Source organism: Microchirus variegatus (assembly GCF_963457635.1).
Source record: "Microchirus variegatus genome assembly, chromosome: 14".
In the NCBI taxonomy this organism is placed as follows: domain Eukaryota; kingdom Metazoa; phylum Chordata; class Actinopteri; order Pleuronectiformes; family Soleidae; genus Microchirus; species Microchirus variegatus.
The window spans coordinates 18,141,421-18,168,865 of record NC_139815.1 but is presented as its reverse complement, the minus strand read 5'-3'; the positions used below and the strand labels follow the sequence as shown (position 1 = coordinate 18,168,865).

At 40.3% G+C, this 27,445-nt stretch overlaps 2 protein-coding genes across 2 annotated transcripts in view; both read right to left on the bottom strand.

Annotated features, from left to right (window-relative positions):
* Positions 1–530: 530 nt before the first annotated feature.
* lrrc28 (leucine rich repeat containing 28) lies at positions 531–6,015 on the bottom strand. The gene is made up of 10 exons (XM_083900763.1): positions 5,890–6,015; positions 4,939–5,163; positions 4,703–4,743; positions 3,917–3,954; positions 3,662–3,799; positions 2,420–2,626; positions 2,227–2,329; positions 1,216–1,388; positions 967–1,126; positions 531–619 (listed from the first exon to the last, which is right to left on the bottom strand). Exons 2-10 carry the CDS (start codon positions 5,104–5,106, stop codon positions 550–552), a joined length of 1,098 nt encoding a protein of 365 aa, XP_083756889.1. The 5' UTR covers positions 5,107–5,163; positions 5,890–6,015; the 3' UTR covers positions 531–549.
* A 6,454-nt stretch (positions 6,016–12,469) lies between these two features.
* Positions 12,470–27,445, bottom strand: part of igf1rb (insulin-like growth factor 1b receptor) — a gene marked incomplete at both ends in the record, with an annotated part of 35,898 nt that continues 20,922 nt past the window's right edge. The window contains 19 exons of the mRNA XM_083900642.1: positions 12,470–12,998; positions 14,189–14,323; positions 14,464–14,593; positions 15,529–15,691; positions 16,756–16,863; positions 17,009–17,238; positions 17,335–17,405; positions 18,127–18,226; positions 18,345–18,504; positions 19,418–19,551; positions 19,685–19,992; positions 21,476–21,683; positions 22,151–22,318; positions 22,826–23,061; positions 23,431–23,557; positions 23,799–24,007; positions 24,750–24,894; positions 26,019–26,155; positions 26,730–27,033. Of these exons, the coding sequence (XP_083756768.1) occupies positions 12,470–12,998; positions 14,189–14,323; positions 14,464–14,593; positions 15,529–15,691; positions 16,756–16,863; positions 17,009–17,238; positions 17,335–17,405; positions 18,127–18,226; positions 18,345–18,504; positions 19,418–19,551; positions 19,685–19,992; positions 21,476–21,683; positions 22,151–22,318; positions 22,826–23,061; positions 23,431–23,557; positions 23,799–24,007; positions 24,750–24,894; positions 26,019–26,155; positions 26,730–27,033 (3,602 nt within the window). The remainder of the gene's footprint in view (positions 12,999–14,188; positions 14,324–14,463; positions 14,594–15,528; positions 15,692–16,755; positions 16,864–17,008; positions 17,239–17,334; positions 17,406–18,126; positions 18,227–18,344; positions 18,505–19,417; positions 19,552–19,684; positions 19,993–21,475; positions 21,684–22,150; positions 22,319–22,825; positions 23,062–23,430; positions 23,558–23,798; positions 24,008–24,749; positions 24,895–26,018; positions 26,156–26,729; positions 27,034–27,445) is intronic.

The following is a 27,445-nucleotide window of genomic DNA, read 5'->3' as shown; positions in this document are numbered from 1 at the left end:
ACTCGAGTGTCCTGCTCAAAGACATGTGGCTACTGTTGGGTGTTTTACTGTGACGAGGTCTTCTCTGCTGCTGCAAATGACACATATTACATAGACAAACGTTTTAGATATAACCCTTCAAATGGTCTTCCGTAATCAGTCAAATTAATTGCGTTCATATCATAAATGTTAATACCTCAATGTGAAAAAACGTAGTGGTTCCACAGATATTTAACAATGCTTGTTCTTTAAAAAGCCGGTAAGAGTTTGTAGTTACTTCAAGTCTAAAACTCCTAACTTTTTAAGATTCATCAATGCACACACAGGGATACAATTGTCCAAGTTGGTTTGACTCCTGACAGAGGCACCACATGTAGGTTTGTGTTTTTGTCAGCAAAACGTTGCTGAACAAACCGCGAGTCCATCCTCTGGGCCAAACAACCACAGACAACACATCTCTGCGATTCTCGGTATCCTTACGCAAACACAGAGCTCCAGCACTGTTGCCGCACAAACCTTCAAGATCCACACAAATGATAAATGGATATCTGGCGAAAGCAAAAAGAGGCTTCAGCCCTGGAGGTCAAACATCCGGAGGCAGTGACTGGAACAGCAATAGGCCACAAAACTTACAGTCGTCCTAAAGAGGAGAGAAGACAGGAAACGGGGTGTGAGGTGAACAGTTTTGTGGAGTTCAGCAGATTTAATGCGCAAAATACAAATATGCCTTTCCCGAAGAAAGGGTTTTTCAAGGGTTCTTGGTAACACTAATGGTTCCAGTAAGAACCATTTTGATCCAGAGAACCCTTTAAAACCCCTTTCCTGAATAAAGGGTTTTAAAAGGGTTCTTGGTGGAACCCCCCAAAAGGATTCTCCTATGAGGACAAGCCGAAGAGCCTCATGGTTCTGCTTAGCACTTTTATTTCTAAGAGTGTAGGCGATAAGACAACTTATTTTGGGAGGCAAAGAAGGTATGGTAGTTCTGACCTGCGGTGCACTCCCGCCAGGGCAGTGTCACGAAGGGGGAAGAGTTTGGGGTACATGGTGGTGAACATGGCTTGGCTGCAGCGATGACAGTGGCCCAGCGGGAACTGCAACAGGTCCAGCAGACTCCTTGGGAGGGTGATGGGAGGCAGCAGATTCAGATCTAAATACAACACAGGAAATGCTTGTAACAGATGGTAGAGACTGTATGTTTTTAATGCTTCATACACAGAGGGTACCGTCACCCCTTACCTGTCGGGCAGTGGTGGTAGATGCGGTGCAGAGTCCTCATGGCAAGCTCCTCCAGCGGAACCACGTTATCCGTCTCTGAGCCGACCACTTTGACTTCAGGTGGCAACCCTACCAGAGCTTGACTCAGTGCCTCGCTCCGGTCACTCTCCAACACACGTGACGACACGCCACACCTGCACAAAACAACACAGTCCAACAACAGTTTTTTATTATAGTGTGCAAAATGATATTAACTACATTTCTTCAAGTTTCTATCATAAACGTTATGTGGTATATCTGTTCAACTGCTTGTTAAGGCAAATACATTAACAGTCAATCACACGGCAGCAACTCAGTACATTTAGGCATATAGACTTGACATGGCAGCCTGGTCTGAGTGTTTAAGAAACTGCTGTTCTACTTAGGTCTTCATGCAAGAACATCTTTAGGGTTTACAGTGCAAAATATTAGAAGAAAATTGTATTATAATATACATTATATGGACAAAGGTTTTTGGATGTCTGACCATTACACTAACAGGGACTGTAATAACCCATTCACATACTTTTTACAGGATCTTATATGGAGTTGGTCCCTGTTTTGCAGCTTCATCTAACCACGTCTTCATAGTCCTTATTGGAATAGAAACTGTTACCACCAAGTTGGAGGCACACAGCATTGTCCAAAATGTCTTGGTATACTGAAGTGTTAATTAAGAATGTCCTTCATTAGAGATAAGGGGCCTAGCCCAAAACTTGATTGAAACACTTGAATTCAAAACTAAACAGGTGTGGCCAAATACTTGTGTGCATACAGTGTATATGGTTATTGAATGATTACAGCAGGAAACCACACCTGGTGTCCTGTGTACCTAATAAAGTGTCAGGAGACGTGGCATCTGGTGTGGTCTCGAGCCAAGGCTTTTCCTTCTCAAGTTCTACCGTGAAATCAATATATGGCTAAACTACTTCATAGTACTCCATATCAACCTGAGGTGAGCTCAGCTTCAGCTAATGTGGTTAGCTTCATTACCCGCTGCAGCCGATGACCTTGTTATACAAGTAGGAGGGGAGGCCTTTCAGGTTCACGTTGCTGTCCACAAACACAAACTGAAGCTCTCGTGACCTGCCCAGGTCTGAAAAACAAATATGTTAACATTGCCTTGCTCCCCACATGTACATAAATCACTATGACAACACAAAAATAAATCAGGTGATGTGCAGACCGAGCGGTAGAAAGGTCAGCTGGTTGGCAGCCATGGAGAGCTGGTTGAGACGGTGGAGCCAGCAGAGCTGACGGGGGAAGTGGCTCAGCAGGTTGTGGTCCGCAGTCAGATTCTGCAGGGACAGACATCGATGTAGCCGATCAGGCAAAGACATGAGCTGGTTCATGGACACGTCCAGAGTCTCCAGGTCCTGTAGATCACCGATCTCTGATACCATCAGGCAAACATGAGAGAGATGGTCAGAGTCAGTCTTTCTTGTTTTATCTTTACTGAGTCATTTTATCAAAACAGTTTAGACTGACTAAACCCTTTGTAAAAAAAAATGTAATGCTGACTATCAACAGGTCATTTAATGTCACATTCATGTCTGGAATAAAGTCTGGAATCAAAAAAGACACTCAGAAAATCAGGCTGAAATGTGGGGGCACATAAGTGTTGACAAGTCAAAGAAATCAGACAAACACCTGGGTCTTCTTCTTATCAAACAGGTTTGTTAATTGAAATGAGCACATTTCAATGCTTAAAACAACTGGAATTAAACATGTCTAACCAATTAAGGATCACAAATAATTGTCTGTATGTAAATTAGTAACAACTGAAACATAGTAGATGGACAACATTTTTACATTCACATGACTTATCACCAGTGATTTTTAGTTATTTGCAAATTTACTGTGACTGAAAGAGAATTGTAATTTTATTTTTCCTTCATTTAGCCATATTGCTGTACAAAATAATAATAAAAAAAATTACTAATTGAAAAATATGCCATTAAAAAAACAATTTATGTGGATATAAGCATTTAGCTGTGATGGATTATGTTATGTATCCATGTTGGACACATTCAGTCAGTCGCAGCAGCTCTGATCAACCCTCCATCAGTCCTAATTTCATTGTGCACTTCCAATTGCATAATGATATTTAATTTCCTTTCTTTTCCCTTCCTTTATTTGCATCAAACACAGTGTGAACAGTTAGGTTCTCTTAATAACTTGTTCTGTCAGGCTTTTCATTTCTTATAAATCTCTGTCGCCCCCTGCTGGCAGACAAGATACAAGTCAACGGCAGACAGTAGTTTAACCTCAGAAAGGTCAATGTCCAGTTTGCAAAACATGACTTTGTACCACACAAACTGACAGAATCTGTTATTAAGTGAGTGAAGCAGGTGAGCTGTTTGGTGCATAAATGGACAAATATATTTGATATAAATATACAAATAGTGATAAAGGTAACTTGAATTACCTGGAGGAAGACATTTCAGCTGGTTGTTGGACAATCTCAGTTGCCGCAGTGACCTCAGTCTTCCAAACGCTGGACAGAGGAACTGGAGGGCATTATTGCTCAGGTCTAAAGATTGAAGCCTGGCCAGGTTTCCAATTGCTGGAATCAAACCACACAATCATCAGGTTGATTCTTTAAAATTAATTAATTAATTTATTTAAAAAGACATTAGTTAAAGAGTGGCATGTGTTCATCATGACATAATGGACTGCTTACCTTCAGGAATAATGACTATGTTGTTTGAGTGCAAATACCTTGAAAGGAGATAGAAAAATCACGATTTGAGTCGACCAAACCATTTGATATGTTACAGGACACTGTTGACCAATATATTCATGTCACTGAGGTTAAGCTTTCAAGTGTTACGCATTAATTAACATGTCTGTCAGAGTTAAAAAGGATTACAGCACATAGAAATTACACATAGGCCACATTTACATTGCAGGTCTTAGTGTCCAATTCAGATTTGCTTCTTTTTTGTTTCCCCTGCTTACACTTTCATGGGTGAAATCTGATTTGTGCTACATGGTAGGAAAAGTGGGTCACTCCATACAGTGTAAATGTAGCCATAGTTCATAATGCAATTATTTTTGACTGATATCACAACTGCAATATGATTTTGATATGATTCTGCAGCACTCCTGTTTTGTCACATATTCCATCATTATCGAATAAATGTAGTGTCTTTTGATTTGAATTAGGGCTACGACAATTAACAGAAAAATCAATTATCTCTTATCGTCAGCTTTTTAAATGTGAATATTTTCTGATTTCTTTGGTCCATATAACAAATAATTGATTAATCATTTGGGTATACCCATCAACATTTTTCAGAAGGTTATGGACCAAACAACTAATTGATTAATTGAGGAAATAATCAACAGGTGTGGAGGCCTAGCAGTCAATAACAAAACACACTGTTATTTGCTGTCAAATAATGAAATTGTAAAAACAAATAGAAAGATTAATTGTACAAAAATTCGAGTTTAGCAGAGTACTCACAGTTCAATTAGATTTGGGAGCTTCTGCGCAAGATTGTCAGGCTGAGGGAGGGAGAGACAGACAGACAGGAACAATAAGTAAAATACATTTATTTTGTCAGCCTGCCCACTGCAGCATGTGCAAAATAACAGTCAGTCAGTCACTCTGCCATTTTTGTTTACACAAGACTATACAATAAACTGCATGACATGGCATTGACACTGGACAAAGTGAACCCAGCATATGTGTGGATTTACCAGTGTTGTGAGTGAATTCCTCTTCATGTAGAGTCTTTCCAGAAACTGCAGACCTTCATCTTTTAGCAACTCCACGGGGAAAATATTCAGGTTTCTGTAGTTTAAAAACAGGTTTTTGTGGCGATCCTGCTTGGCCATGAATATCGTCTCGTGGAGTTCAGTTCCCATTGTTGTGGAGACTTCCTGATGGAGAAGACAGCAATGTCTCCTTCTTCTATGGCATTACTGAAAGATAAACAGGGGCAAAATCACAATCAGCACACAGACTTCATTCAATTCAATCGATTGCTAACTTAGGGTACAGCCAATCAAACCAAGGCTTATACTGAACTTGTGTGCCAGTAGTGCAACCTATTTCAGTGCCAGATGTTCTTAGCTTAATAAAAACAACTTTTCTTATGAGTGTTTTGTTACTGTTTTCGTTCCCATGTCATTCAAATGTAATAAATACATCTTGGAAGCAGTTCAGATATTTAATTTCTCACTTCTGTGTCATTATCCATCTTTCATATAGTGCATTGTTTTAAGAAAACAAAAAAGAGCGACCCTCACGTGGAGGATAAAGCGGTAGAGGATGATGTATGGATGGATATCTCATGTGATACATGTTTTTAAATCCACTACACATCGCTCTCACAATCGTGATAACGGTCTGAAAATCGCGATGACATTGTTTTCCCCCCCATATCGCTAATCCGGAGTATTACTGACTGCAGTTCCTGTTTGTGTGAGCTTGACGGACACATCTACAGAAGGTGTTCAGAAGGGACACACCTTCTCAGAAAGAACATCCACATTCAAACTGTCCTTTTTCCCACACGACGTCAATGGGAGCGAGAAGAAAGTGTTGCTGAAGCCTGATGTCACTATCATTCCAAATACCGTTAGCATGCTAGCTAAAGTTTCTGCCCCGAGTACCCTACGTTCAATGACAAGACATTCGGTATTTACCTGAAGAGAACACGGCTGTTTTTATTTCATTTTAGTTCCCACATACGCTCAGTGACACTGTTGTAACTACGGCGTAACTTTAAGCATGTAAACACCTAAAGCTATGGAGGTAAAGGGTTGTTTCACTGCCGGTCGTAAACAACGTATGACGTAACGACGACGTCGACCCGTTTTATTCTTCGTCTCGTTTTAGGGACACTGGGGACCGGATGCGCCAGCTGGCGGTTTGCTGCCACCTGCTGTCACAATAGCACATGTACGCATTTTGTGCCACAAGTCTTATTTTATGTCTTTTGTTTAATGCTCCCACTACGTCATTCAAAAGTTCAGCTGAATAACATAATTGCTTATATATATATTTTTTTCTAATTTACACATGAGTTCCACAGATGTAAAGAACTTAATTTGAACTTCAAAACTATTGCTATCGTGAGTGTCTATTTTACTACTTTTATTATCCTCTTTCATTTTGTGTCTTGAGTTCATTCTTTCATGTCTGAATGACATGTTGGCATGACAAAAAAGCACCTTGAATCCTTTGAGTTCTTTAATTAATGTGGACATTATTCAGTCTATTCAGAAGTTTGGTATATTCGCTACATACTTTTGGAAATATTCAAATTAATTGAAACACCGTTCACATTTTCAGCTACTCCCTGGTTCCACATACCTCAATGTAGAAGCTTCATTCAAACTTGTGCTTGTATTTTTTTCTAATTTACACATTTCTCTATAAATAGTGATTGAAAACATATTCAAAGACACACATTTTCAGGGTCATCACTAGTTCCACAGATGTAAATGTAGAAAACTTCATTCAAACTTCAAAATTTTAGGCTCAGTTTGGACATAATTCAGTCTGAATTTTGGAAAATATTCCAGGATCTTACATTGGTGTGTATTGTGTGGAAGGTACAGAGCTGGAATAAAGAGAGGCTGTTCTCTTCAATATCACTCTCCGTACATGATTTTCTACCAGCGTGTAGACAAATTTGCCTTGTTTCATACAATGTGACTACCATAACTGCTCTGCATTTAATGAGGTGCCCGTCACTATAGCAACCACAAAGTGCAAATACGTAAGACAGAATAAATGTAACTAAATGTAACCACACCCTCAGAAAAAGACGAGTGATTTCTTCAGTCACAATAAAGCAATCGTTCACCGCTGCATCGTATTTGATTGTGACTTTTGTGAACACATTCTGCTGCAATCAGTTTGCCTTTTAATTCTTTTGACAATTTGTTGTTTTTCTTGTAGGCTAACTTTGGCATACTTGGCTCCTTGTTTGGTGTCAAAATGCCGACGTAGATTGTACTCTTTGACGACCACCTCATAAAAGACATACCGGATTTTCTCATTTGTGGATATTTCAATCTCAATTTCATTCGTCGCATGATGTATATACAATGTTACACTGCAAACTAGTGGCAGGATGCCATCACTTGTAACACAATCACAATGCATTGTAATGTAGTTTATGGTCAACACAGCAGCATAGACCTTGCGGGCCACATAAAATGATGTGGCGGGCCACATCTGGCCCCGGGGCCTTGAGTTTGACACATGTGCTTTAAAGTTATTATTTTAAAAATCCTGCTATCTAACAGCATTGCACAAAAAAATCCCCAGTAGCAAGCGGTGTTGAAAAAGGAGCCCGCAAAACAGTTTGCATACATTTTTATTCATCTTAAATCTTGTGTAGAAAAAAGAACAAGAGAAACAGACATTCTCTTTCCCTTCAGCCATTGTCCGAGTACTCAGAATATATTGATATCAGGAAATATTCTTACAACAGCATGTACAAAAGAAAACCAAAAAAAAATTAAACCTTACTATAACAGATCATTTAATTTAAAACACGAGTTGGAAAGCGATGAATAATAATTTATACACATCAATATCTGAGTAACAAATTGGGCATTGTGTAATGAAAAAAAAAAAAGAAATTTGTTCTATTTTACGTCCGCTCTGTGAGGTAATCCAGTGGTAAATAAGAGGTAAAAATCAGACCACAAACTGTGAAATACCCATTCTGACCTCATCACATCAGTCCAATCTGGCACCAGATCACTGCAGTGAATGGTCTGCTGTGGTCAGAGTGGGCCAGAGGACTCCGTCCACATCAGCACCCACATCACTGAGACTCCCAGGCTGAAATTACAAAACTGCCTTGTGAGAAAGAAGACTCACAAAGAAGAAAAAAAAAAAGAGGGAACAGTAAGGATGATTTCTAATGGGTTTACAATCACCATAGCAACATGTCTAAGCACAAGCAGCAGTACCAAATTCCTGTAATGGCAGTAAAATAAACCCCTCGAGAGTATTCTGTCAACAGACATGAAGGAAAGAAACAAACAAACATTTTTAATTTGATCCACAGTCACCAGAGTTGTCTCTATAGCAACAAAGTACAGCTCAAACACATCTCATATGACATTTGTCTCACTGGTACCACACTCATTAAAAACAAGAAACAGACTGCTCTCTGGAAGGATTTAAGCCCATTCGAGTGTGAGACAATGCAGACTAATGTCATCCTTTTTTTGGGGGGGGGGGGGGGGGTGCAAAGGGACAATGTCCTACCCCTTTTAGCAGACATCCCATAATAGTTTTGTATGTGAAGTGAAGTAGTATGATTGGTCAGTTATGTTCTCAAACGACGCCCTTTCCCGGATCCAAACAAAATGGTAGCTGGAAATTATATAATTGTAATAAATGTTTCTATTTAATTTGTACGATAACAAAAAAATAGACTTAAAGATTTAGTATGAGCTACTTTATATTATTCCCAGAGCCCCAGTTGGAACAAGGGCCTTGGAGTTTGCATGTTCTCCACATGGGTGCGTGGGTTTTCTCTGGGTTCGCCGGCTTCTTCCCACAGACCAAAAACATGGTGAATGGTTGTTTGTCTATGTCTGTATGTGGCCCTGCGATGGACTGGCGAACTGTCCAGGGTGTACCCCTCCTATTTCCCTATGTTAGCTAAGATATGCAAAGCACCCCCCTACGATCCTCTGGTGGAGGATAAAGCGATAGGTGATGGATGGATATTAGTCCCATTCAAAATAAAGTGGTAACATTTTGTTGATATTTCACAGCTACCTGGACAGCAACATCTTTCATGAAGATGGTTCAAAGAGGATTTGAATGTTCTGGAAATAACAGAACATTATATAATAGTAGACAATTTTACAATCTGGGTTTTTTTTTTCAGGGGGTGTCCTTCGAGTAAAAAAAAAAAGAAGGATGCATTCAGTAATGAAATTGGAATGCATGCAAACAAACTGGGACTAGACTTCAAGCTGAAGGTCTGAACACAGAGCAGTGTGAAGAGGAGATGGAGGGTGTGGAGAAATGGTAAGAGGTCAGGAGGTTTTAATAACGCGGAGAAACACAACTCGTCTGACAGCAGAGTATCCGAGAAATACACCCGTCTTCGCATCTATCCAAAAATCCTCATCGCGGTTACCGAGACCTCTTTCTTATATCAGCAGCAGCTGTTGTTGTTATCTGTTCAAGAACTGAATAATAACAAGAGATCTTCATATGAGCTAAAACCACGGACAGAACGGTTTGGTTTGTGGTTTGAATTTGACCATATTGACCATATATCATCACAGACAGACGACAGAGATGAGATGCTTTTCTGTACATGTGAATAAACTGAAGAAAAAACAAAATGAAAGAAAAAACTGAGGTAGATGAATGGTTGAGGGAGTATTAAGAAAACTGTACCCCTAAAAAGCAAAAGAACATGAGAGGGAAAAAAGGAACTTGTGGGGAATTTGTACAGTGATTTACACTTCACATGAAAAGAAACACAAGAAATAAGCGAGAAACATCTGGGCTGGGAATCCAAATAAAGTTTGGATGAGCCTTTATAATCTGTTCCATGTGGTCCTTCCTCTCGGATTATACAGTTACAGTTGGTACTGTGCAAAGGTGCCCTTTTGAAGGTGGATTCAGTTTTGTAGGAAAATAAACAAATCCAGGAAGGAGGAGGAGCTCGTCAGCATTTGTTCATGGTATTTAGTGTCAATTCTATTTTTCTGAAAGCATTGTTAAAAAATATTCTCAGTGCTGCAAGATAATTCCACTCATTTCTCAAACCAACTTAAATTTCAGCAATCTTATAACAAACACGGTGAAAAAAGACATATATGGATTTGTCCAGCAGCACCCTTGATTCAAGAGACGTCGATTAAGTGAAATTATCCAAACACTTGCCTTCAGAAAAATATTTGTTCACGCTATTAAATAAATTCTATTTTACTTTGTATCCAGAAACCAGTGACACTACAAGACACAGATATATGGAAACCTGACAGTGACAAAAAAACAACAAATAAGGGTTATCAGACTCGTCAAACTGAGCTCATTAGTGAAAGGAAAATACAGTGGAAAGTTTAATACAATTCTTAAAATAATTCTGATTTATTTTACTCTTCTGCTTTCACTTGCTCATTTTATTTTTAATGACACCAGTTTTCCTTTTTTTTGTCTTAACACAAATTAAATCAATTAATTATCCTGCTTTCTCTGCACTTACATGAAAAGCATTTATTTGTGGTGATGCTACAACAAAATGCTTTAAATAGCATTAGCTTGCCAAATCTGTTAGGTGTGTTGACAAGGTTTTTGAATAATAATGTGTGAAAAACAAGCAGCACTTGAATGAAACAAATCTGCTGACTATTAACAAAAATAAAGAAAAAAAAAACTAGCTAGTGGAGCAGAGAGGTTAGATTGAATTTTTTGAAATTTTAGCCACTGAGGGACAAAGCAAAGGAAAACAACACAAAAGTGTGTCTTTTAGCTGTTGTTCGACTGATCCGATAACATTTTACTGCATTTTGTCACTATTGAGTCTCCATATCATAAGTGCAAGCCCATTTTTTTTTTTAAATTTCAGACTGATATAAGAGTGCTCTGGTCTAATTACTTGAGCAGAGAAGATGCAATAACAGCATTGGAAGGGACATCAAATCAGACAAACAGAAGACAGCATGTCTCTGGGTGTGACAGCAACCAAAAAAAAGGATTTAACTTCTCTCTTAGACCTGAGATTTAGGTGGGACTCAGCAGTTGATGTTTGACCTCCAAGGATGATGATGGGTAGAGCTGGTCCAGTCCAAACCTTAGAGGACTGAGGTCTTAACATGTCCTGGGAGAACACTGATGGTCACTGGCACTACTCGTCCTCTAATCTGATGGAAGGGACGTAACCATTGCAGTGCTTTTGAAAACACAAGGTGAATTGTCAAACACAGAAATGAAACTAGGTCAGATATATATGTATATAAAAATGGACTGTAGTGGAAAACGTTCATAGATCCAACCTGAAGGAGTTCTCTTTTTATATATGCGTGTATATATATATATATACGTATATATATGTGTGTATATATATATATATATATATATATATATTTATTAACTATATTACAACCACAAGAGAAATAAAGAATAGCAGCCTCTTTCTGTACACAATAAATGTCTCCAACCATATAAAAGTTAAAAAAGTGACACAAATTACTGGTGTACATAAATGCTCTGCCCATGTTGAGATGGTGTTAATGTAAGGTGACTATCTAGTCCAAAAAAACTTTGTATGTAGCAAGGATGCCTCTGAGCATTGAGCACAACCCAACTGAGACATACAACTAGAGTTGTTTCCCCCCATTTTTATACATTTCCCTTTGCAATCTTCATCTTTATTTCTTTCTTTTTTTGCTTCTTTGCTGATTGGATTTGGCAGTTAAACTGTAAATAAACAGCACTGTGACTGGATGTGGCTCGATTTCAGACGCGCCGATCTAACTTCAAGGTCTACGATATCAATCTGATAGAATAGAGGAGCTGTACAATATTGAATAGCAACACAAGGAGTGATGCAAGACTGTAGAGGGACGTCAGAACCGTGTGAAAACAGATCAAATTTTGGCAACGAGTTTGGCAGATTTGACCTCTCTCCCTCTGGTTGTTAAGTTTCAGCAGACTGGCTGTTAACCTGGCATTACGTGGACACCCAGCCTGCAGAGCACAAGACGACTGAGGGAGACACTGACCTCTTTTTTCATTTGATATGCTTCACCATAATGCCCGCCCAAAAGCCATCAAAACGCCATGTCTTTTATAAAGGCCTTTTCCCATTTGGAAATACATATAAAAAAGTAGCAAACAACAATTTATAAAATAAGTTCAGCTATTAACAGAGAGAGAGATACTGAGATTTCTCCCAATTCTTTTTTTTTTTTTTTTATATCACTTTTTCCTTTCCTTCACTCAGCAGCAAGGGCAGTGTCATACCTGACAGCCAGCTGGTAGAAACCAAAAGTTAAATAATATGGAAAAAAAAGTGTGTGGAGTTACAGCAGAGCATGAAATAACATTTCTTTCTCCACCTTCCTGTGAGTCTTTGCTCCTCACCGAGTAGCCACACCCAGCTGGTAGACGGTAGTGTCTTATCTAAAAATAACAAACAAAAAAACAAAGAGAGATATGCCCCACTGTGACATCGGCCTCTGTTGAGCAGCAGGAGGCAGGGTTTGCAGTCTGGTGGGTGTCCCTGTCCTATCAGCAGGCAGAGGACTGCGGGAGGGGCATGGCACGTTCATTTTTGCGCCCTCCGTTCATGTGCGCATACGGCGGCAGTTCTTCCAAAGACGGCCGCATTGCAACACCTGCACTTGTCCCGAGCCCCGATCCTGCTGCGAGACTTGGACCCGACAGCCCGTTGGCCGCCTGCTGGGTGGACGCTTGCTTGTCCATGGCAGCAGCTGACGTACAGGGAAAGGAAGGGGAGGCGGGGCTTAGTGACGGGGCAGGTGGAACCTCTGAGCTCGGTGAGGGTGGGGTCTGTTGGGGGGTGGGGGGTGGCTGCGGCTGTGTGGAAGAAGGGGGGTCCAGGGGAACGTCATCCATGGTGTCCATTTTCTCCAAGTGGACCTGTTGTGGGTTTTCGGTTGGCTTGTGATCAGCGCTGTAGAAGAAACTAACCTCTTTGAAAGACGGTTCGAGTTCGTCCTTTATGCTGCTGATGATCTCCACAAAAGCGGGCCGCATCTTAGGATTGTACTGCCAACACATTCGCATCAGCTCGAACCTACACACAAACCACACAAAGGTTAGGTCAGTCAGTGTGACACAGGAGCTTTTAAGACTTTTAAGACCTTCTCAAAATATTTTAAGACCTTATCACCCTTCAAGCTGTAATCGGCAACACAAACTTACAAGACTAAACTAAATCTACAGAGCACAACATTACGAAGGAACTCATAAGCTGGAAAGGAACAAAGCATGAAAGAATAAATTAAACCAAAGGCATGGTTTATTAAAATAAACAAGTAACACTTGCTGCATGTTCACTGTCACAAGATGTGTGACGTCACGCGCACGCGCACGGCCCCGAGCCGATCTTACAGGGAGCATGCCTATGCATCATTGTTTTTAACAAAAGCAGGGAGGAAAATAAATACATTCATGCATACTTTTTGCAGTCAAACTCTATGGACAAAATGTTATACCTCATGAAATTTTAATACTTTTTAAAGGCCTTAATTTTCCAAATTGATTCATCAACTTTTAATACTTTTTAAGACCCCGTGTTCAACTTTAACAATGTCAGTGAAGAAGAAAGTAGTTCTCTCCTCAACTTCTTATTGGCTGATAAACACAGTGGCTGCTATCTCTCTCAACGGCGACACCATAATGCCGCTGTAATTGCAGACTTTAGGTCCGATGGGCGGTATAATCTACCCGGGGCGCGGCTGGCAAGGGATAGACACTAATGTGAGCCACTGGAGTTAGATGTACAGTGCAGCTGTCACAAAGTGCTGAGTAATTCAAATAAAGCACACCACCTTATAAACAGAATCATTTGATATTAACTTGATTGCGCACACATAAACAGCACACTCCCTCTCACCAGCACAAATGAAGATCATCATTCTCACAGCAAACCCCTTGCAGCTTCACATTTGTTCTCCTCATGACTCCCCTATCGTCAGTGTTTTGTGGTCGGTGGCCAAATAAATTTTCCACATTCACTACTCCTTTGATGGGGCCTTTTTCAGATTGAGTGCAAGCACATCACAGAAGTCAAAAGAGCCCATAGTGACAAACAGGCCGCAGATATCTAGAATTGTTTCAATAGCTGTGAGAATGAATAGAAGGGACTAACTAGTAAAGCAGAAATGATAATCAGGACACAAAGCAAGAAGAGAGAATGTTTGCTGCTGGCAGTTAGCTTGAGGTGCTAATAAATTAGTGTGTGTGTGTGTGTGCGTCTCTTACAGCATGTCAGGACAGTTCTGAGGTTTGTCCAGAAGCCCGCCCTCCATGACAAAGCGCAGAACCTGCTCATTGGACAGACCCTGGTAGGGCTGCTCTGCCAGAGTGGCAATCTCCCACAGTACAACCCCGAACGACCTATGGAGAGGAAATGACGGTAGGGGGTAAACAAGTGTGTCTTCCATTATCACAATTATGATCAAAAGACATTTTCTGAGAGCAGTACACGCAGACAATTAGGTCCCCATGTTTGTTTGTTTGTTTGCAGGTTTGCTTACCAAACATCAGAGTTAGTGGTGAAGACTCCGTCTTTCAGAGACTCTGGTGACATCCAGCGCACGGGGAGCAAACCCTTGCCACCTTTGCGGTAGTAATCTGTCTCATAGATATCTCTGGTCATGCCGAAATCTACGAATACACACAAACACACACAAAGAGAAGTCAAGCACTGACAATGTCATCTCTCATCTAAGAGGCTTCTTCAGTTCTGACTGTCTGGTGGAAAAATCCAGGCATTTAGCCTCCGAAGGCTGAAAAACCTGTCTAGAGGCTCGTTAAGTTGAACAATGCAGATCGTTCAGCACGCTGACCCAGTTTCAGGTTTTTGCTGTTCACCTGAATCAAGATGTGAAAGAGGGTCGCTGAGACAGAGTCTGCTATTGTGTGAGTGTTGGAGAAAGTGAACTCTAGTGGCGTTCACTCGGTCTGAACGCTCTGGCTGCACGAATCAGAGTTAAAATTGTCTTATGCAATATCTGTCTCTACTGTCCTTGGAGTTCTTATTGTGAGTTCTGCACAATGACATCTGTAGAGCAAGACGATGCACCTCTTGATTACTTTTAAAAAATAGTGCAAAAAAAGTGCAAAAAGAACTGACATAAAATAAAAATTGACATGCCTGCAGTCTGAACCTATCCTTTGTGTAGGCATAATCTGTGCTGGTATAATAAACCTGTAAAATGCCACACTCTAAAAGTAATTTAAGTTCAATTCATTTCTCAAAGAGTTTAAACATTTGAAATTATTCAGTTTTATGAGACATATACGACAGGAAGCAAATGGTCCGTATTTATACTGTGCCTTTTGTAGTCATGATGACCACACAAAGCGCTTTACCTCCAGTTTTTATTGGGAGGAACTTATGGTCGAGTGTGTTGCCCAGATGAACAACAGCATGTAGACTAGGACAACTCTCTTGTACCAATCCAATTCTGGATTATACATACGTTAATGTTTTGTCTACCTGTGTAGATTATATTAATGTGATGACTTTTGTGTCTTGATCATCACCCGTTTCAGTTTTGTAGGTGGCAGTGAACTCTGACCTCCCCGTGGTGCTTTACCTCCTATTTTAACGGCGAAGTCCTCGGCCACCATGCAGTTCCTGGCTGCTAGATCTCTGTGGACAAACTTGTTGGCGTTGAGGTACGCCATTCCATCGGCGATCTGTCCTGCCATCTGAAGCATCTTTTTCAGTGGAGGGAGAGATAGGCTCGACCACTGTTGCTAGAGATAGACAGACAAACAGGACAGAATTGTCAGTATCTCCATAAATAACAAGGTCTTGATGATTATTATAATATTTGTGTTATCTGTGTACAGGATAGGGTTAATCAGTTGAGAATGCTGAGTAAGAATTTCAGAAATCTGGGCCGAGGGATTTTTTTTTTCACCGACACCGACTAAATTTCACCAACACCGACTAAATTTTCCAGACTATTATAACACAGAGACAGAAAAACACACCACAAGATGACTCTGCATTTTCTGGGGGGAAATGCACATGTTCTACTTGGAATTTCTGTCTCTTATTTTGTAAAGAATCTCAAACCTCTGTGGCTATGATAGAATTACCCTGCACTGCAGCTTTACTCAGCAAATTCATAGAGGCTTCTTATCATTCCACTTCTTTTTTCTGGAATTCCTCCAAATGTTAGACGACTCCATTTATCATGTTTTAAGTAAGTCATCAAATGTCTTGAAGTCCTGGAAGCAGGCAAAGGACTATCACAGCTTGAAAAATCCAAGGAGAAACACAGCTTCTTCCCTTTATAGCACTAGTTGAATCCCATTATTAATCAATTACTAAATGAATTGCCCAACTATTGTGATAATCAATAATAATATCACTTCACAATAATAAATACAAGCTTTCAGATATTCCAGCTTCTTACATGTTAATATTCCGATGGACATTTTTCAACATTTAAGGGAACAAACAAGTATTCGACCGATAAAATAATACACAGATGAATCGATTATGCCCAAGATGGCACTACTAAACACTGCTGCTGTCTTCCACTATTTAAAAATAATGTGCAAGATGTTTATTTTTATTATTATGATTTGTTTTTAATACGCTCAACTACAACAAAGAGGTAATAGAGAAATAAAGGCTAGATGTTTAATTTTCATTAACTCACTATAATAAAACCACCAAAACCACCAAAACATCATCACCATGATAAACCATTACCCTGAAAAGGGAGGCTGATCAACACCATTTGTCTCTACACATTTCTGGTGACTTGGTTGGGGCAAAAAAAAAAAGATAATAAATCAGACAGTACCTCTTTAGGTCGGAGGGAGCGTAGGTAACTCTTCAGGTCTCCTCGTGTCATCAGCTCCATGATAACCAGAGTGGGCTGGCCCTGAGAAACCACTCCCAGGAGACGGACCTGCAATGAACGCAGCACATCACCATGAGACATGAAGAATGAATGCACAACCTTGTCTCCTAGAAAAGGATATGACCTTGTTTTTTTTGTTTTTTTTCCATCATTCTGATCTCTTGAATGTGTGCATTTGTGTGTGTTTACGCACCACATGGTGACAGTTAAACTCTTTCATGACGGAGGCTTCGTTGAGAAACTCGATCCTCTCCCTCATGCTGGCCGACTCGTTGACGGTCTTGATGGCGACTCTCGTCTCTGGCTCGTCCTTGACCACGCCCTTTGCCAAGCCCTCGTACACCATGCCGAACGAGCCCTGGCCGAGCTCGCGGCTGAGGGCGATCTTCTCCCGCGCCACCTCCCATTCGTCTGGTACGTACACTACACAGAATGAAATGAAATGTCAAATGAGGTCTTTATACCGAGAAATACCTTTTCAATTCAGTTCCTGACAACACACAAAACAATTCCACCCACTTTCTGCAGCACTGAAGTACTCGGGGTTGACAGAGGCATACAGGACTCCATTCCCAAGACGGTCACTGTTCCTGCTCCAAAACAACAAAAAAAAAGCATTTACAAACACACAAACTTATACAATACACCTCTATGTCCAAATGCATGCACACTTTCCAAACATTTCCCTTTCAAAGCATACAGGGATTACAGCAATTTGATGGAGCAATAAGTGACTCAAGATTAAAACATTTGCAGAGATTATTCCTAAAGGGATCATTACAGCTTGGCATTTGCTCACTTCCTACAGTAATTCGCCAGTTTGTATTACATGCTTTTGTATTTTATTTCACATGGGTAGGATTTTTATTTATTCATTTATTTATAGGAAATTTAAGTGTAGATTTAGGTAAATATTTTCACACAGAGGAACTTTATTTACCACTAAATTGTAATAGACTTTTTGCATGATTGGGTTTTTATGTTTTGTATGATTGGGTTTTTATGTGATTTGCCTGATGTTTCCCTGAGATCTTTGTTTAAGTTCAGTATCATTGAAAATAAGATTCTCCCTAATTGACGTTTAAATTATTCTTACATAAAAAAATTGAAAATGCCTCTATAGTTCTCTAGTTATCAGTTGTGCTGGTTTGATTTAGCTTAGCTTGGTGACTCAGGTTAAGCAAACTTATATTTATACTATTATATTATATTTTTCTGACACACATTTCTATTCGTTAAAATGAAATATATTGTATCATTCATTCATTCAAACAACAGTGGTGCTCTGTACCCAAAACTACAATCACACACCTTTTCTTGTTGAAGACCACCAGCATTGTGACGAAAAGGCAGATGAAGAGGATGATGGCGACCGGAACAAAGATCATAGCATAGAGGGCGTTTTCATATCCTGTTGGGTCAAAACATATTTGGATTACAGCGATTGTTATAATTAGCATCTTTTAGGTATTATTAGAAACCGTGAACAGACAGAGCGGCGCGACGATGAGTGAGAATGCAAGTCTTACGTTCAGCCACATAAAGATCCACAGACTGTGTCCAGGAGCCGTTGCCAGCCAGTGACGTGGCTCTCACTCTCACAGAGTAGTTTCCCGGACTGAGGTTGGAAAGCCGAACGCCACGCTGGGCTTGATACATCTGACCAGAGACGCACTCGTGTTTTTCAGCCTGACACACACACACACCACAGAGACAAAAAAAAAGAGAAAGCATATTATGGAAAAAGTTGCGATGATCCAAAGAAGAATCCAAGGCCTGCTGTTTTTAATCCTTACAGTGCAGTAAATATTCACAGAGTTTAAAGTGAGAAACCTAATTTACTTCATTGCTCATAAATAATAAGATTCATCAATCGTCACTGGGCCAGATGATTGTATAATATGGCTTGATGTAACCAGTTGACACTTAAATAGCAGATCGTTTTGGTTGATGACTATGTTTCTAATGTTTCACTCTTTTTTATGTACCGAGTGAATCTGCTCTGTGTCCAATATCTTATTCTGCCCTCTTCCCTCACTCCACGACTCTCCAAAGCAAAAGCCTTGGCCACCACCTGCTCCACCTTTTGCCCTCAGGGAGGCGATATAGGTCAATTAAATTATGCCCAACCAGATTAATTATAAGGGTTTTTTTCCTCCCCAAGACCATCCACTCTTTCAAAAAGCACACACACTGATCATAACACCCAAGAATTTTATTGGACAGCAACGTTTTATGTATGCCTATTTGTATTTCCTTTATTTATATTACAGTGACATACTTGTTTTTTGATAGGTACGTTTGTTTATGATTGGAATATGCCAACACATTATTTGTTTATAATATGCTAATTGGAATGAGGTACTTTTGTTCAAAAAAGGTTTCTATTCTATATATTTTATTTTATCTCTTGGATACCGGATATCTTACTTCTATGTTTGTTCGGACAAATGAAGATGTGTCTGTGAAGTCATGTATGAAAAGGATATATATTTTATTTCAGACAGACAGAGAAATCAAACAATATGCATGTCAAATTTTAGGTTCACATTCCTTAATCCTTTTTAAACTCACCAGGTCCTAATTAATGATGTCATCTTACCTCAGTCGCTAGTTTAAACTTGATCTCGTACATCAGAATGAGTCCGTTGGGGTGAGAAGGTTCAGGCCAGCGCAGAAACACCCAGTCCTCATGGCCCTCCCAGGTCACCGGACCCGGTATGTCGTCGGCCTTTTCTGTAGAACACAGGAAAACAGGTCACCAAAAAGACTAAACATTGAGATCATTAGTAGTTGATATAACCAAAAAAAAAAAAGAAAAGATGACCCTGTGGTTGCGAAAACATTTCAGGTGCATTTCTTTTCTAACCTGCAGGCTTGGTTCTGGAGAAGACAAACTCTGCTGCACTGCAACGCTGAACCTGTCGATTGCAGGCGTGTATGTCAATGCGGTATACCGTGAATGGCTGCAGGCCAGAGATCTGCAACTCGCGCTCCATCACAGATTTCTCCTTGAACTCGTACTCCCTGTCTGCTGGCTCCACGTAAGCGGTGGTGCTGCTGTTGCCAGCGCCTTGGAGAGGAGGCACAGTGGTGCTGTTGGTGTGCTGACGGTTGTGGCGGGAGTGAGTGGCGTTGGCGATGCCAAAGAGATCTCTACGGCGACGATCTGGTGGCCTGGAAGAGAGACAGAGTGAGTACTAAAACATCAAACTTATAGTTATTCATTTTACTCTCCAAAAGTCAACAATGACTTGAAGTCATTTAATTGTTTAGTAAACGGTAAATGAAAGTTTAACATTACAAAAAGATGCCGAAGGTTTATAGAGTTATAGAGGTTTATGATATATCACAAACAAGTAGCATTTGTTCATTAATATCTTAGTCTTCATATAGATGCCAGACTTATTGAAAAACCTCATTCTTCTCATTCAGCTTTGAGCGTGTGAGTGAGCTGCTTTCGTTGTCATGTGGCAGTAATTTCACAAGATGGGACTAAACTTGGTAGGCAATAAATGAAAAGAACAGCTGAATTGTTTTGCACTTTCAAAAGCGACATTCAGCGTAAGCCAACATGTGACATACCACAGCCACTGCGACAACATCTGACCAGAGTGCAACAGAAACTTACCAAGCTGCTCCTCAGGCATACGTGTTCAATTTTATGTTATTTGTTTTAAGGGAAGAGGAGTTTTTGTATAACCTCACAACAAAAAAGTTTTGTCATGTGGACCATTAGTTTCATCGAGAGCCAAATATGAAGCATTTCCATCTTTTCAAATAAACATATCTTTCTTTCAGAGCGACTGAACAAAATAAATGATTCGTACATAAATCATATTTGCTATCACCAATAGTTTCGAACAATTCTATCAAATTCAAAAAACAATCGCATCACCAATTTACAAAGTGACACACTGCAGAGGCTAAGGGGGGATTAAAATGAAATGCAATGTGGTGACCACGATTTTCTCAGAGGAACCGAGAACATCTGCAAAACATCGGCAACAGGAAACTAAACAACATCAACTGGTCAGAACCCTGTGTGTGTGCAAGTAAATTTGATGCAGGTGTCTGATTGTACGACGAAGCACACAGAGTCCTACAGCAGCAAAAAGACAGAGAGATAAATTGGACCCACTCCATCCTATTTTTTTTTTATTATTATTTTATTTTTTACATATGCTTTATTGTACAATGACCCTAAATAAATAAATCAAATACTCATTTAAGCTCTGTTTATAGCTTGTGCTAATTCTGGTCCTTCTCAGGGTAGCTTTGACCAAAAACACTGCAGTTGATAGAGAGCAGGTGCTTCTTTGGTCTAATACAAGACAACTACACTTCTACTACAACTGCTCAGGTGCCCCTGGTGGAATGATAGCTATTTCAGCAGCCACAACTTCCTATGCTGAAAAAAAACCAAAAAAAAACAAAAGAGTCTAAAAGAGAATTAAACAATAAACACCATAAAACACTAGTCAATAACAGCAAAGATTACATCTGGTGATCCATCTAGTATGAAATGAGTGAGTCTGTCAGTGCTCATTTGATCAGAGGAACTCAGGGAGAGCTGCTCCGCCAAAAGTGTATAAAGATGAACAGTATAGTGGTCAGTGCATACCTTAGCTATAGCTTATTATGACAATATGTAGCTTACCGTGGTGTAAAGATTGAGTTGTGCAGGAAATTTTCAAAGACTTTTCGGTAGGAGGCATCAGCAGCTTCTGCCTCCAGGTCCTCCACTGACTTGGGGCAGGGACAACACGGACCTTTATCTGCCCCCTCAGTATCTGGCTTCATAGGCTTGGTGTCCTCTTCCTGATCTCCCACACCGATAGCAGCGATCCTTATGGGGATCTTCAGCTCTGCAGGGGAGAGGAGAAGGATGGGTTTCATTACCGGTACAAGATTAACAGCTGGCAGTAAAGTTGGGTGTTTAAGAGTGTGTGTGTGCTTGTATTTGTTACTCTTGAGGGTATTTTCTGGCATAAACATGTTGCAACCAGTAGTCCTTGTGGAGAACAAAACTGGTACCTAATGAAGCAGAGCCTCTTTTCCTGAAGAACTGGTTAAGTTTTGGGATAAATAATGAGTTTACATTTCTATTTACTATTAGTTTTCCTCTGATCTGATGACTACTTAATTAGCAGTGCATCTATTACCACAAGGTGGCAACAGCAGCATTTGCTTGTTGGTATAGTGCACATGTGTTTGCAGAAGTGATTTCATTTACTGGGATCCTTGAAAACACCTTGAACCTGTTCCTCTTAGCTCTGTACCTGCAAGGAGATATGGCACATGAGCCATAACGTGCTTGTGCGAGAGAGTATACCTTTGGAGCAGTAGTTGTGCTGGTACAGCTCTCTGTCTTCAGCTTGTTGCTGCCATCTAACCAGGTAGTATGTCTGGTTTCCATTTGGTGAGACAGGGGGAGACCAACGCACTACCAGCTGCGTTGAGGAGTTAGAATATGCTCGCACATCCTGAGGCATGGAGGGCGCTGAGAAAGAGAGAGAAAATTCTGAACTCAGTATCATCACATATGGCCCTTTGATAAAACCTGATTTCCAACAGCCTCTATGAAAGCCCTCTCCTTCAGGGTGGGTTGCAGATTCTACCCGTGCAGATGTCACATCTGACATCACAGAACTGCTGGGTCTTTCCACTGCAGCTGGATTTGTTTAAAGCCGTCTTGCATTTCATTTAATTGTATTATAGTTTTAGTAAATACATTTTGTCCATCTCTTTGAATTCCAGCTGTGTTTAGTCAAAAGTCTTTTCAGCTACATCCCTTTACAGTGCACCAGGATCAAAATCAGAAATGTTACTCCAATTCCAGTGCCACATGTATTAAAAAAAACAAGGAACGTGAACAGAATATTACCTGTCAGACAGTATGTTAATAATACAGTTTAACAAGTGAAATCTCATGTCCATTATACGCTCATATAGTTCAGTTCTCAGCCTACAGACTGCGTCCTTTCTCTTGTCAGAGTATAATGTTTACCTGAGGGGCTGGTCCGGATGTAGACCACCTTGCTCTTGGCACTTGGCATATGTTTGTCTTCCACCATCAGCGTGATGGCTTTGACAAAAATGGCGTACTGCGTCCAGGGTTTCAGGGCAGACAGCAAAACTCCGGGGTCGGAGTCCTTTTCTGGTCTCAGCTCCACATCCACCATGTTCCAGCTGTTGGAGCCACAGCCATCCTGCCCCTCGAACTCTGTGATGTTCTGGTACGGTCTGGAAGGAGAACAGACGGTTCATAATCTATTAATAAGAATGAAGTCATGTTAATTACAAACCTTTTGGCTATTTTTGTTAATTGCAGTTATTCAATCCATCCATTCATTATTTAAAACGGATGTAAACAAACCCGTTATAGTGTTAGATCTATTTCGATCCACATCATTTCATTTGAGGTTTGACTAGATGAGAGCTCACTTAATTATTAATCATCTCCTGCAACAGTTGGATGGCTCCAAAGAATTTGTGCAGATTTAAACTGGTAATACTTTATATTTTTTTATCTATTGTTAAGTATAATAAAGCTAGGAAAACTGATTTTCTATTCCTGTCACAGCTAATGGTTGGGGATACTGTAGTACTTACGCCTCCTTGTAGTAAACAATAAAACTGATGAGGTCTCTATAGTCCGGGGGCCGGTACCGTTGCCAGGTCAGTTTGATCCTTGTGTTGCTGGTGCTGTTGGACTTAAACTTAAGGATCGTACTTTCACCTGGCAGGAAGCAGAGCAGAGTTAACATCAAAGTACTTCAATATGTTTCTCTTAAAATGTGCAGGAATTAGTCTTGTTGACAAAGTAATGCAGTAAATACAGACACATGGTGGTGCAGAGCAAGATCAGGCTGGAGGCTTTTACTGGCTGTGATGAAACTACAGTACCTCCTGCACATGTACTAGATATAGGCATTCAGATACTTGTTTGGTTTTAACACTGAAGCTCATTTGACCCTTACAGCTCGCTCGGTCTCCATTGTTTCGGAAATCGCTCTCATCAAAGTGGCCCTGGATGCCCGTTTTTTCCCACATGCTGCGGATCTCAGACATGCAGAGCTTTGGGTTGGCTCTGAAGAACAGCTTTCCTGTTTTGATGGTGAGATTGTGCTGTTTCCAGTCCCAAAGATATTGTAGCTGCTGGTTGTCGAATGCTGAGAAGGCGTACATGCTAGAGGGCAGAGAAAGGAAGGATGAACGAATGATAGTCAGCAACACATCTTTTTTACATTCACCGTGTAGTGTTTTTGCTTCAGGTTATGTGGGTATTCAAGACAAGCTGAAGCCAGAGGAGATATGAGTTTGTCTTTAACTATTTCTCTAATAATTACAGGAGAGGAGAGTTTTTATGAGTCAGTGGGTAACACCCAGACATCCGGGAATGACAGTAATCTGTGCCTTGGGATAGTAAGATTCCTGTGAGCTCAAGGAGAAGCAGACGATTGAGGGAGTGAAGGCCACTCCATGACCCTGAGAAAACCTTTCCTTGGACTGTTGCAAGTTATGCTGCAGTCTAGGTCTTATAAATAAAAAAAAGGGGGGGGGGGGGGGCAGAATACGCGGTTAGCTTCAGTCTCTTGATTTACTTTTCAAATTAAAACAAGATTCTCTCAGTTTTAGATACTTTATCACAATTAACATTTCAAAACATGCAAGTCTGTCTTCATTCCAGGCGCCCACCTCAGAGTCAAAGCAAACTTTCAGTGTTGACCTTGACCAGCAAAATTAGAACACAAACACTGATAGTGGTATGAAGTGCTTGTTACGAGAGTAAACAACTTTTCAGGAGAATCCTCTTTAAGAGTATAGATTAGTGAGAAGAACTGCCATTAGGGGCTAAAACTGTGATTGTATGTCTGTATGTGCTCATAGAGTAAAATACCATACAAATGCGTGATTTGTGTGTCTCTTACTCCTCCGGAAGGTTTTCTCCATCGATGTATCTGAGACTGCGGAGGAAGGCCAGGGAGCTCAGAGTGTGAGAGTGGCTGATCTTCACGTAGCCCGTCACCCTCTGGATTAAACCTGTGAAACTCTCCAGCTCTGCCCCCATGTTGTCTAAATACAGATTAACTTCAGTTAGTGCAAATTATTCCAAGTATCGTTTCAGTCCATTTATGCAATTATTCTCTTTTATTTTTTATTCTCTATTTATTATCGAGTCATTTTGTATTGCCTCACTTAGGGTCATCAAGTAATTATTGACTGAACAGTAAATCTTGATTAAATAATGCCATGCTGTGTAAAGGTTATTGAAAGTGTGAAAGCATTTTAGAGATATGTTTTGCAGAACACTTATACGGTTAAATAATTAATAAGTAACTTCTTACCTGAATTACCTAATCTATTTGTTTTCTACTTATTTGGCTCATTTGTTCATTTCCCACTTAGTCCTTAAACTGGATTTTTCCAGTTATGCAGTTTATAGTATAGATCAAATAATCTCAGGGTGCTATTATATCTGTATTTCATTCCGATTCAGGGAGTAATATGTCACAACATTGCACTTAACCTTAGTGATTTGTTTTCACACTGCAGTCTGGACTCGACATACCCTCGATGCTACATGCTTGTAAACAGTTTTGTGATTGGTCAGATGTTTTTGGGAAATTTGCCTTTTTCTGGATGGTGATAGATTGTATACACGAACCGCTCCGTGGAGCGATTGCAACCAAGCTCAGCCCAATTGATTTGTGCCACTACGACATGCGATTGCTGTGCTCACACAATTCCATTAAAACCAATCTAGGGGAGAAACACCCCCCGGTTTCAGAACAAGTTAGGTATGAAAGCACACTAACTAATGACCAGCACTGAGATAGTTATAGTTTTTTCTAAATATAAAAAGATAATACAATATCTTTATTATACATGGGTCATTGGCACCCTGCTTTTTAAATATCATCAGCCACTCAAAAACATCCATAGTTGTCAACTATTCCTCAAATCTCCATTTTGCTGATGTTCTCAGACAAAAGTCGACTCCTTTTGATGACATAATTCATGTGGTTCAATGAAGGCATGCAACTAACAGGTCGTTATAAGAGATTAGCCAAAAAAACATGCAGGATATGGCGAAGTAAAGATAAACTTATCTGCCCTCCATTAACTAACACAGGCTGCAGTAGAAATGTTAGGATCGGTGTTATTGCTGTGTTGTTGTGGTTCACTGCAGTACTTACGGCCTCTGCGGATGTTGATATGCAGGTTGCCTTTGATAACAGTGCAGCCTTTGAGAGACTGAGCAGCATCCATGTTGTCGATGACCTTCTCTTCACATACTTTATCACACAGACCATCGCAGGCTGTACAGTACATACTGGCGACAGACAGACAGACAGACATAGATGTAAGAGACAGGATATGGTTAATGTGCACAAAGTCATCTCACAAGCACACATTGTTAAACCGGAGTCCTTCAGCTCTACCATGACCTTTTATTTTTCATTTCTGTCCCCGACACAGTTTGTGTCAATGGTTTTACAGGAACAGCTAAATGCTTTCTGGGAGAGTCTCCAAGGTTTAACCAGAAACGTCTACGCTATAAACTCATGGCCTTTAATTGCAGCTGTTGTATTGTACTCTGTTCTTGCCTTAATGAGACTTTGATATTAAAACCAGTTGCTGATGTGGGACTGGTATTGATGTAAATGGTAAATGGTCAGTATTTATATAGCACTTTTCTAGTCTTGATGACCACTCAAAGCTGCGTTGCACTATAGTGCAATTACTATCATTCATCTTTCATACCCGTTCAGGGGTTAAGCGTATTACACATTGGAATGTAAACTAGTGAAGCAGGGAATCGAACACACAACATGTCAGGTAAACAATAGAAGTGCTTCCACCCAATAGCCCTTTCTCAGCCTAGCTCTGTGTAGAATGTATCTCACCTGTTGGGTGCAGTGCGTGTGTACCCAGATGGGCATTCTGGCATACACTCTCCATCGTGGATGATAAAGCTGTAATATTCGGGGAGGTGGAACTTGGAGCATAGATCAGCACCGATGCAGCGCCAGCCCTCAAACTTGTAGGTTCCAGGAGGGCAGTCAGCCACACAGCGCCCTTGATGGTAGTAATGCACACATGCGGCACATGCTGTGTCACTATCAGGAACTGTGCAGCTGCCTAGACACTGAGGGTGGCAGCACTCGCCCTCTGCTGTGCACACTTTTCGTTCACACTTCTCGGGGCATTCTGGCAGGGAGACAGAAACAGGGAAAATGATTTACTGACATGAACAAAAACACACATATACCGTATGCCTGTGATCCCATTTGTGTACTTTTGTTAGAATATCCAGTAATCTGATACATACTACAATTGTACAGAATACAACGATTAAGCTTCCCTATCAAAAATTATCAATGGTCTTCAATAATGTTTAATGCTTTAGGTCCGATAGTTTTTTCAATTTGGTATGTCAGCATAGATGCATGCTGTAGCAGAAGGGACTGATCCACTGCTTACCCACAGAATGCACCTCAGAGATATTACACCTTCTGCGGATGGGTATTTCTTCTCCCAAAATGCGATTTGAATATCAATGGTGTTATTTGCAGAATATTCTTAACTTCTACTGAATATAATGCGAGGTTCACGGTGTTTA